Source organism: Myotis davidii, unplaced genomic scaffold, assembly GCF_000327345.1.
Source record: "Myotis davidii unplaced genomic scaffold, ASM32734v1 scaffold110, whole genome shotgun sequence".
Classification (NCBI taxonomy): Eukaryota; Metazoa; Chordata; class Mammalia; order Chiroptera; family Vespertilionidae; genus Myotis; species Myotis davidii.
This window is the reverse complement of record NW_006283436.1, coordinates 2,536,461-2,548,381: the sequence shown is the minus strand read 5'-3', so window position 1 is coordinate 2,548,381 and position 11,921 is coordinate 2,536,461. Positions and strand designations below refer to the sequence as shown.

General features: G+C 39.3%; 1 protein-coding gene across 3 annotated transcripts in view; it reads right to left on the bottom strand.

Annotated features, from left to right (window-relative positions):
- Positions 1-206: 206 nt before the first annotated feature.
- The window catches only part of LYPD6B (LY6/PLAUR domain containing 6B), a 52,164-nt gene continuing 40,449 nt past the window's right edge, over positions 207-11,921 (bottom strand). For all 3 annotated transcript variants that reach the window (XM_006753598.2, XM_015563792.1, XM_006753597.2), the window contains 4 exons: positions 11,441-11,593; positions 8,154-8,252; positions 2,527-2,657; positions 207-1,025 (listed from right to left, as the gene is read on the bottom strand). In XM_006753598.2, the coding sequence (XP_006753661.1) occupies positions 861-1,025; positions 2,527-2,657; positions 8,154-8,252; positions 11,441-11,555 (510 nt within the window). In that variant the 5' untranslated portion in view covers positions 11,556-11,593 and the 3' untranslated portion in view covers positions 207-860. The remainder of the gene's footprint in view (positions 1,026-2,526; positions 2,658-8,153; positions 8,253-11,440; positions 11,594-11,921) is intronic.

Sequence of the window (11,921 nt, the reverse complement as noted above, 5' to 3'; positions counted from 1 at the left end):
AGAAAGTTTTCTTGGTGGCTCTGCCAGAGAGAAGCTGACTGCGGGGAAGAGGGACCGTCTTGCTAGGTTCTCTGACTTTAATCTGCTACTCCTGAGGGTTCATCCTGTGATAAGGTATCATCCTCCTTCCCGACCTTCTAAATTCACATACTTTGCATTTAGCATCCTAAGAAGTGTACTTCCCCAAAAAGAAAATACAAAGTCACTTTGGCATGAAGTTTTATAGTTTAAGCCAGAAAATATCCCCCAGGGTGTGTGTAAAGCATAACTTCAGTGACCTCCTTTATGACACTTTAAATGTGTTTCATCTGAGATCTTCATGTCAGTCAGGCAACACCCAAGCATGCATTTTACTCTGCATAATTTAAAAGCTTTATTCTCCTCCACACACACACAATTAGCACACATTGCTTTTTCATCAGGGGAAGGGTTAGACTTCCCAGAGACACTCTGAGCTAATCACAGAAAGAGATCTGACCCAGCAGCTTCTGAAAGAGTCAGTGAGGTCAAGGAGTCCTTTCAGCTAAAGGCCTGGTCAGGTGGGGACAACATAGGCTACTACAGCCTGTCCATTGTGGGTGCTGGCAGGATCCTTCCTGCAAAAGTGACAAAATGCAGCCTCTTTGACCAGGAAGCCTGGAAGCCAGAAAATGCCCTCAGTCCAGGCCAAATTCCCTTCCTGAATCCCATGGCCTCATGCAAGAGCGTTTTAACCAAGCAAACAACTGTCTTCTGCTTTGAGTCCAATGTGTACTCTTCACCAATTGCAAGATTGCTCTTCACTCAAAAGTTCGCTGTTTACACAGTTTTTAGTTTGTGCGTCAGAGGGCTGGGCTCTGCCTCTCCTAGGAATGGCGGCATCATATCAATGGAAGCATGAAAACCCAGGCAAGCGCTGGCAGGCAGAGCGTGTGGGCACTGCTCCCAGACGTTCTCTGAGCATGCATTACGGCGAAGACCGCGTTAGTGTGGTTGGTGGGTAATTCCACATTGCAGATCATTCCTTCACAGCAGGACCTACACACCTGTTACCAAAGGAAGAGCAGAGGGAGATGAGAGAATGAATAGCAGAAAGAAGAGGGAAGGGTGAAACGAACAAACAACAAAACAAAACAAAAGCTTCTGGATCTCTAGCTGAGGACAGACAGAATGAGAGTTGGATAACCAGTCTATCAGCCACCCAGGCCCTTGGGTAGCCTTCCTTCTACTGACCTGAAAGTAAGGAACATCTGGGGAATCTTTTCTTAACCGTGTTTTATCTACACCAGCCCAAGCATAAGCAGGGGGAAGAAGAGGAAGGACAACTGAATAAGACTGTTTGATTGAGTCAACAAATCTTCTGAAGGCTTGTAAGGGAAAACACTGAAACAAAAATGAAAGCTAGAAACATCTTGGATTGCCCATTGATTTTCTTTCTCAGTACTCCTTGTTAGGGGATAATAATGCCCCTCTATTGTCTATAGAACGCCTGATTACTATCATTACAACAGCAATGACTTGCTAATTATGGTTGCTGAGCGATGAAAACTGCTTGCTCCCTGATAGCACAAGGTGTTTTCAGGGGAAGCCATCACCTGCCTTAATACCTGGTAAAATGCCTCAGCCTTATAATCCTCGCCATTCATAGAGGTTTCCAGGATGGCTAGGGAAGATAAAGACAGTGACTCTGAAGTATCTTTATCAGTGCTTTTAACGTAGGCTGCACATCAGAATCTCCTTGGAGAACTTAAAACAAAAACACATCCTGACGCCCAGGACCCCACCCTGAGGTTCTGTCTCAGTTGGCCTGGGATGGCCCCTCCCTCCACCACAAGCTCCCGGGAGACTCTCCCTGCAGCCAGAGCTAGAAGCCACTTTTCTGTACATACAGCAAGTCAAGTTCTAAAACCTCATGAAATTAACATACTCTCAAGTAATTTTTTCTCAAGCATTTTAGGGTTCCAGACATGCAAAAGAGTAAAATGCTCATTGAGGATGTTAGAATGAGAAGATGAAAGAGCTCCATTGATCTAAAACTGTATCTATAGTTCATCATATTAAACTGAGGTTAATCTTTCAGACTCTTGCTTCCTCATCTAAGCAGGGCTAGTGGGTGAGAAGGTGCCACCATTTTCCTCTTTCCACCTTCCAGCTGCCCTGTCCAGTCTTCTTGGTGATTTCTGGCCATAAGCAAAATAGGTGAGCTGAGCTCTGTAGCACGTGTCCTTCTCTCATGGATGGTTTATTCTTGGGCTTCTAGACAAGACTTCTGACAATTCACCCAAAGTCTAAGGTCTAGGGTCTAGCCCTGGAGTCTGGGAACTATCATTTGCTTTTAGTAACATGATTTTTTGTTGAAGAACAGAAAGTCTTCAACTTCTCTTAAGTCTCCATTGCATCACTGTATAAACAGGTTCAACATATTACTTATCCTTCCTGCCTCTCCATGACATATAACTAACCATCACTAGCTAGACACCTTAGGGCAGTAACGTCACACACACACACATGCACACTCACATGCACACGCACACGCACACTCCTTACTGTATGTTCAGAATCTCGGCTGTGGTGGCAGCCAACTGAGTGACATTCACTTCTGGAGGCACACTTTTTGGTGATGGATGTACTTCTTCCATGACTGGTAAAGTGATGAACTGTCAAACAGTACTGTGTGTCTAGGCAGGAGGAAAAGAAAAGACAACTTCATTTTTCACATTGCAAAAAAGACACTCAACAATCACTTCAGAAATGACTAAAATTCAGGATGATCCTCAGGTTTCTAGGCAAGAAATACAATAGCAGAGATCTCTAGAGTGGTATTTTTTAAAAGGCATTCACTTTTGGCCCAGACAGCATGGCTCAGTGGTTGAGTGTCAGCCTATGAACCAGGAGGTCACAATTTGATTCCCTGCCATGGCACATGTCTGAGTTGTGGGCTCAATCCCCAGTGTGGGGGGTACAGGAGGCAGCCGATCAATGGTTCTCTCATCACTGATATTTCTATCTCTCTCTCTCCCTCTTCCTTCTTCTCTGAAATTACATATATATATTCATTTTTAAGCACTCGTGCATTTTTAAAATGAATATGAAACAGGCACCTATCCTTTGGTGCCAGCTAAGACTCAGAAAAAACTGGACAAGCTTCTCATCAAAACCATAGGTTTGCCCATTTCATATGAAAGTGTCAGTATCTGTCTCTGCCTCATCTCTCTCTCTCTCTCTGAAGTACATGTTCTATGCCTAAAATAAAGTGGAAAATGTGAATTTAAAATGCAATGGATCAGAATACTCTGGTTGCATTATTCAACATTTGATACATTAATAGGCCATGTGGAATGAAAAGCAGGTGCTTCAAAGTACACATCAAGACCACCTTCCTTACTCAAAGTATTTCTATGTTCTCTTCTTCTTTAATTAACTGTTACTTTATCTGTCCCCTTCCCCCATTTTATAGCTAACCCATTTCTACATGGACCTATCCTTATAGCTTTAATCACTCACATCTTATTACTTTGGATTCTTTAAAGAGAATGATTTCACTCACTATCCCAGAACATTCGCTTTAGTTCTGTAACTCTTCTATAGTTACCTCAGGCCAGTAAAATGCTGTATTGTTTATTGAGAAGGGACTACAACAGCAGTCATAGAATGGGGGAAAAATATTTGACTAAAGTTGAGAATACTGGACCTATGAAATTGCCTTTGTCATAAGCAAGCAAGCCATGTTAGCACCTTTGAGGTAATTTTCTTTTTTTTAAATGTTTACTATTATTTTTAAAAAATATTGAGTTAACAATGGTTCTTAACATTATGTAAATTTCAGGTGTACAATATTATCATTTGACATCTGTATACTTCACTGTGTGCTCACCATGAAAAGTCTAGTTTCCTTCCGTTAGCATATATTTGAGCCCCTTTACCCAATTTGCCCTCCCACCTCCCCTCTAGTAACCACCCATCTGTTGTATCCATGACTTTATCTTTGTTTTGTTTTGCTAATTTGTTTGTTACTTTTTGGTTTTATATTCCATATATGAATAAAATCGTGTGTTTTTTGTTCTTTTCCATCTGATTTATTTCACTTCACACAATACCCTCAAGAAATATTGGCAATATTTCTATCTTTCTTATGGCTGAGTACTTTTCCATTGCATATATGCACCACTCTTCTTTAACCACTCGTCTGTCAGTGGGCACTTAGGTTGCTTTCATAGCTTGGCTATTGTAAATAATGCTGTAATGAACATGGAGGTGCATTTATCTTTACAAATTAGTGTTTTCATATTCTTCAGATAAGTACCCAGAAGAGGAATTGCTGGATCCTATGGTAGTTCTGGTCTTAATTTTTGAAAGAACATTGGATTTTTGTTGTTGTTGTTGAAATGTATGAGTTCTTTATATTTTTTTCTGTTCATCAGATTATTTATTCATTTGATTTTTAGTTTCACTTGTTGATAGATATGTATTTGTTTAATACTATCCCCTTATAGGAAATATCATTTGCAAATATCTTCTTCCATTTGGTTTGCTGCCTTTTTGTTTCGTTGATTGTTTCCTTTGTTGTGCAGAAACTTTTTAAGTTGATGTAGTCCCATTTGTTTATTATTGCTTTTGCTTTCTTTGCTTTTGGAGTAAAATATGCAAACACACCCATAAGACCGATGTCCAGAAACTTAGTTTTTCTTCTTTGTATTTTATTGCTTCATGTCTTGCAATCAAGTTTTTAATCCATTTTGAGTTAATTTTTGTGTATGGTTTAAGTTTCATTCGTTTGCATATGACTGTCTAGTTTTTCTAATACCATTTATTGAAGAGACTTTCCTTTCTCAATTGTATATCCTTTTCTCCTTTGTCACAAGTTATTTGCCCACATTTATATGGGTTTATTTCTGGGCTCTCAATTCTGTTTCATTGGTCTGTATGTCAGTTTTTCTGTCAGTACTATACTGTTCTGTTTTGATTACTACAGCTTTCTAGTACATTTTAAAATCCGGGAGTATGATACCTCTGGCTTTGTTCTTTTTTCTCAGAGTTGCTTTTGCTATCCAGGGTCTTTTGTGGTTCCACACAAATGTAAAGGTTTTTTTGGTTCTATTTCTGTGAAAATGCCATTGGGATTTCGATAGGGATTGCACTGAATATGTAAATTGCTTTAGGTTCATTTTCTTTTTAGTAAATTATGATAACAAGTGCCTTGGCATTTTGACAGGGTTGTTGTAAGATTTAATTAATAACAACAATAGTGAACACATATTGGGCGGGTACCACCAGCCAGATACTCTTCTTACATGTATTCACTCATTCAATCCTTGGAGTAAGTCTTAAGATAAGTCATATCAATATCCTCATGTTACAGATAAAATAAAATAAAAGCCTGAAGCACAGTTTCTTGTCCACAGTCACATAGGTAGAAAGTGGTGGGAGGTAGGATTCTAACCTAGGCAGTTTTCCAAGGTTTGTGCTCTTAACCAGACACATTCTGCCTCTCGGTATACTGAATGTCAAACTAGATGGTGCTGTAACATGCTCAACAAGAGTAGCTGACTTATGGTTTCAGAAGGAAAGGGAACCACCAAATGTTTTGGAAAGGCATTTCAACTTCACTCCAAACAAAGAATTGAAAACTGGTAGCTGCGTGTGTTCATATGAAATGTCACACATGTTAAAGCAGCCCTAGAAAGTCAGAAGAAAAGCCAGGGTAAATAAAATAAGAAATGTCATTCTTGTCATATCCTGTTACACAGAGAACCTCTCTTCACAACACCAACAGACCACAGAAGTAAAGCTGTGAGGTGAAAAGGAAACCTAAGATGACAAAGGACAATAGCTGCAGGCCTGATGGCCCCAAGAAATGGTTGACTATCATTTCCCTAAATAATGACAAACTGAAAAGTAAGAAATGATACCCTCACTTAGAATTCCAGATGGTTAGCATCTTGAGGCTTGACTGGCACAGTCACGAATGCACTGGCATGCATGCCGGAATGCAGGGTCATTCCCTGTCACCCTCCGGTTCCCAGGGTGGATGTGGAAGAGCCGACTGTCTTCCTGCTGCCAACACTGGTGTTTTCTTGGTGGTGGAAAGCAGCAGCTTCCCCCTTTTGTTCACATCTTTCAACAGATAAAACCCAGAAATACCCATGTTTGATCCCATTAAAATGGATTTGATTCATTAATGACAAATCGGACCATTATGCACAGACCTAGTAGGAACTGTTTTGGGGCAATTCAAAAGAAGAAAGAAAACAGTTTCCAATGAGTTAAGGCACAACAGGATGGACACTAATGCCCCAATTTACACTGTTCTAACCCGTAACGCCCAGTTTTCAGGAGGCTTTAAAGCAAAGAGTTAAAGAATAATACCACCCTCGGAAATAAGGTAGTGAAGAGAGGCACTGGGCATCCTCAAACACTCTGATAATTGAGATGAAGTTCTGCAAAACAATGTGGAAACAAGTCCCCAAATGAGTACACCCCGTGTGCACATGCACCCACAAACACACACAATTTAAGGTGGATTGCTCTACAGAAATGTAAAAGAACCCCAACAAAAAATATTTTGGTTATTGATTATTCTTGAAAAGAAATAATGAAAAATACTGCCTGAGTAGATGTCACAATCACTTGTGCTAATTTATGGCATAAGAGTCTCCAGCAGTGTTAAGGTCTTTAGTGTGTACTATTTATCTAGAAGAGGTAAGTCTATTTCACTGCTGCATATAATGTGATGCAGAAATTTCCAAAAGATTCAAGATAATAGTAGACCAAAACTAGTCATCTCTAATCCTGGAAGAGTTGTTTGTTTGTTTTTGTTGGCCTTTTACATCTGCAAACCTAAAAAAAATGACAAAAAAACAAAACATGGTACTTCTAAAATCTAAACAGTCTGATATCCTTATAGCTGTAAGTAGTTTCTCAATTCCCAATCATCCATCAGACATCCTGCCTGCTTTACCTCCACATTTGTATATATTAAATCCTTCAACCTCTTGCCCCCTCCACTCCTACCACCCTGGTTCAAGTCACCATCTTCTCCACCTGAAGATAATGAAAGACCCTACTTGGTGTCCCCTTCTACTCTTGTCCCAAACCATCCTTTCTCCACACAGCAAAGAGCAATATTTTAGAACACAACTAGCATCTTGTATTCCCTAGTTTAAAACCCCTCTACAAGCTTCCTATGATATTTATAATAAAATCTAAACTCTTTATTAGAAAAAGAAGGTCCTGTGTGTGTCCCAGTCCTTACCACCTCAACATTCTTCCACTAAGCCTCACTGGCCAGCCTTCTCCCTGTTCACTGAAGAGGCCAAATCTTGCCTCTTGTAGCCTTTGCATTTGCTGTTCCCTCTTATTACCATGCTATTCCCACAGATGTCTATGTATCTTGCTTGTTTTGGTCATTCAGGTCTTCTTTCAAATGTACACTCCTCGGAGAAGACTCCCTGACTATCTAATCAAAGGCATCCATTCATTCTGTCAACAAATACTTACTGAGTGCCTAATATGGGCCAGGCACTGGATTAAACTAAGGCTGTATCAGTGAACAAAACGAACTAACAATATAAAACTTTTGTCAAATGAACAAAAGACTTTCCCAAGCATCATTCTATCTCAAGAGTACAAAACCTTTCCTTTGCTTTAGCCCAGCGGTTCTCAATCTGTGGGTCGTGACCACTTTGGCAGTTGAACGACCCTTTCACAGGGGTTGCCTAAGACCATCCTGCATATCAGATATTTACATTACGATTCATACCAGTAGCAACATTACAGTTATGAAGTAGCAACGAAAATAATTTTATGGTTGGGTCACAGCGTGAGGAACTGTATCTAAAGGGCCAGAAGGTTGAGAACCACTGCTTTAGCCAGTAAGAATTACTTTTCTGGAGATATCATCAAGCATTTCTGAAATTCTTAGAATGCCTTAGTCAACATTGTAGTCTATTTTTTCTCCTGAGTAAATACTATTTAAGAAATCCTTTCTCAAGGAACACACAACTACAAATTGAGGCTACATCATCAGTTTCCAAGTGTTCTCAGAGTAGTCTAATGTCACAATGGTCTCTTAAGAGAAATCTCTAATTTCTATAGAACATCAACCTGTTGGCTTATCAAGAGACACCTAAATGAGATGTGATCCCAAAGGAGTCTCCCAAACTCAGCACACTTACTTTGTGGACACCACTTGTCTTCTGCCCATCGATTGCAGTTATAATTATCTCCTGCATTTTCACAGGTAAAACACTTGAAGCTGTTTGGAAATGGTGTAGCTTTAAAGAAAAATGCACAGTGAAAAGACATTTTTAACATCAAATATGGCAAAAAAATTAGCAACTTTTATAAGATTAGACAAAATTTACAAGCCATTATACTTAGAATTTCTGTTTCTAGGGAGCTAGACTTAACTGCCAAACTCTGGGGCTATTTCTTTAATTCCCTTTTCTTTAAATATTTCACCTATAAATATCTATTGAAGAGTAATAAAAATCATTCCACAAGCCACTTTGAAATATTCATGGTATTGTTCTATAATAATTTATAACTTGGGAATAATGAGGATTAAGGGGGTATGGGGATGGGTAAGGGTGAAGGCAGCATTGGAGCCAATAATTTGATATGGTTTCATTCCTGAAAAGAACTGGAGTCAGATTAACCTGAGCTTGAACTCTTCCCTTCCCACTAATTAGTTGCATCATTTTTAACTTCAAAGTAATAATATTATGCATAATAATAGTAACACTGAAGGTCCCCATGACTTGCAGAGGTATAGTGAAAATTGAACAGGCGGTGGCAAGAAAAATATCTAATGGAGTCCCCGGCACATCAAATTATGCTGGTTTCCATCCACATGTACTTCCGTTACAGCTGCATTTGACCGCAATCAAACAATCTCATTTGTATATGTCAATTATTGCATTAGACCTCAACTAGGAATGGAACATTTAATACAAGGATGATAGTAATTCTCAGACCCTATGTTCAGGCCAGGGTATTATGGAAAGAAGGAATTAGGAGCTGCTGGCAGTCTGGTTTGAGAGCAACTAGTATATTCATTTCTCTTTTTTGTCTTTATGCTTTTTTCCTATATTTTATCTTATTATTTTCATGGGCACAAAATAAAAAGTACAATAAATTTAACATTTTTCTATAAGCCAGTGTATAAAGCCCTGTGTGAAACTTTCACCCCAAACCATCCTAGTAACCTGACCACAGTTGGGATGATAATTAGAAAACAGCAGGTACTGAAGATACAGGAGAGGATAAATATTGATGCATAAAACAAGAGTGACATACCAAAGGTGACAGTTCAGAGGACATGAAATTAAGTATTACAAATACATTTCAGTTTTGCTTATGTATAAAAGTGAATTAGATAAGCAAAAAGGAAGTAATGAAATTCATTTTTGCCTATTAAAGCAGTACAGTTTTAAAATTACTCACACTTCAGTAACAAAAGGGAAAGGGTTAAGAAGTATAAATTGCTAGTTATAAAAAGGCACAGGGACGTAAAGTACAGCATAGGAAATATCCTATATAATAAAAGCCTAACATGCTAAGTGTCTGGTCATCTGTTCAACCAACCAATGCATAATCTGCTAATGATATGCTAAGGCCACACAACCGCTCGCTATGACATGCACTGGCCACCAGGAGGCAGATAGTCAACCAGTTGAACAGTCGCTATGACATGCACTAACCACTAGTGGGTAGACAGTCGATCAGTTGCTAAGATGTGCACTGACCACCAGAGGACAGACTATTCCATACAGTTTTAAATACAGCCTTGCATGTGGTCAGGCTGTATCAATGTTGACTGAGCGTAACTGCATAATGCTGAATTACAGAAAATCGTGTCTTCCAATAAGTAGGTATGGTATTAGATGGGTATGAGATTTTTCAGGATGATCACTTAATAAGTCTTATAATGTCTAACAGGTGAACACCTGAAACCAATATAATATTGTATGTCAACTGTAATAGAAATTTTTCTTAAAATCTAAAAACAAAATACTACTACTCTGGCCTGCACCCTCTCACAATCCGGGCTGAGGGGACCCCCACCCCATCCCGCCCAACTGCACGAATTTGGTGCACCCGGCCTCTAGTAGTCAGTAATATTCTAATAACTATGTATGGTGTCAGATGGGTATTAGACATATGGGGGGATCACTTCATAAGTTATATAAATGTCTAACCACTGAGCTATATACCTGAAACCAATATAATATTGTATGTCAACTGTAATAGAAATTTTTCTTAAAATCTAAAAACAAAATACTACTACTTAATGCTCGTGAATGAATGTCCTAAATAATAAAAAAAAGTCCAAAGTGGAAATCAATAATGACACAGGCTCTCTTTAGGAGTTGTGTAGACTGTGGTTCCCAAGCCTGGCTGTGTATATATAGTCTCAGGAGAGCTATTTTAAAAGAAGAGGGAGGGGGAAAAGAAAAGAAAAATATAATTTATAGCCCACCCTCCTGACTATTGAATCTCTGGAGAAGGGACCCAGGAATGTTTAGTTTTAAAGGCATTTATCATGATTCTGATACTCTTTCAGGTGTGGGAACCACAGGCATTCACATTTCTACCAACAAATTTTATCTATAACAACCTCTCTCTAATAAAGTATATCAGAGAAGTAGATATGTTTTACTTGTCTGAAGAGAGAGAAAGGAGGGGAGATGACATGTAGATACAAGCACATATGCACACACATATATGTATATAAAAATATAAATCATCATATAGATAAGATATGCTATTTGTTTATTTTTTAATTATTAGTGGGAAATCTGAGTTTTACAGACTTTCCTAACTGCGCATAATATTCATCAAAGTCCAAGTATATTTCCTCCAAATTTTACACATACTAATCTGTTTTCAAGATTGTTAATGGTCATTGAGCCCTGGCCAGGTGGCTGAGTTGGTTGGATCCTTGTCAGGTACAACAAAAGGTTGTGGGCTTGATCACCTAGTTGGGGCAGGTATGGGAGGCAACTAATCGCTGTTTCTCTCACACACTGATGTTTCTTTCTCTCTCTCTCCCCCTTCCTCTCTCTCCAAAAATCAATAAAATAAAAACATATCCTCAGGTGAGGATTAAAAAACAAATTGTTAATGGCCATTGATAGAATATATCGTTGGTGCAGAAACTTCCTCCAGCCAATATCCTCCTCCAGTGAAGAGAGGAACAAAGAACACTGAATTTCCTCTGCCATTCTTAGGCACAGTGCTCAAGAGATTATCTTAAACAAGAACCCTTTGAGACTTCAGCAGGTAGCCAAAGCATTTTAAAGAATGGAGAGAATGTCAGAAGCAGTGAAGACTTTCTGTCTTACTCTAGGTATTAAACCAAATGGTCTTGAAAAGGCAACAGGTCTATAGGTGGAAACAGGAACTTCAAATGAGCATTCTGGCCCCACAGACATGACCTACGATGGTAACCACTACTTACGGTCGAGAGGAGGCCTCACGTTATAGAAGTTGATGTTCTTGGCAAAGGCCCGGTTTTCTGAGAAGATAAAGATCTGGACAACTGCTACAACTAGAGCATGACAGAAGAGCAGCATTCTGACCTTGAGACTGGGCAAGTCCAAAATTCATATATCTACAATGAAAAGAGAGACTAGTTGAGTTTATATGCATTTCACATGTCAATAGGAGTATGTTTTGTTTCTCTTTGGAAAGCTTAATTATTCAAATATATTGAACCATCTACCTGTTCTGTAGGGCCAGTGCCTATGTGGGAACTGTATTCTTTCTGATCAGATGAAAGTTAAGCAATGGCTGCTTTCTACTGGTCAGGACTCTGCACTAGCCAGTTGAGTTTTAGCAGGACATCCAGTGGCCATTGGGGTTCCAGAAGAACAAGCAGCCAGTACTGGCCTGGCTGCACCCTGCCTCCCCATTCCCTCCCCACACCCCCACCTCCCACC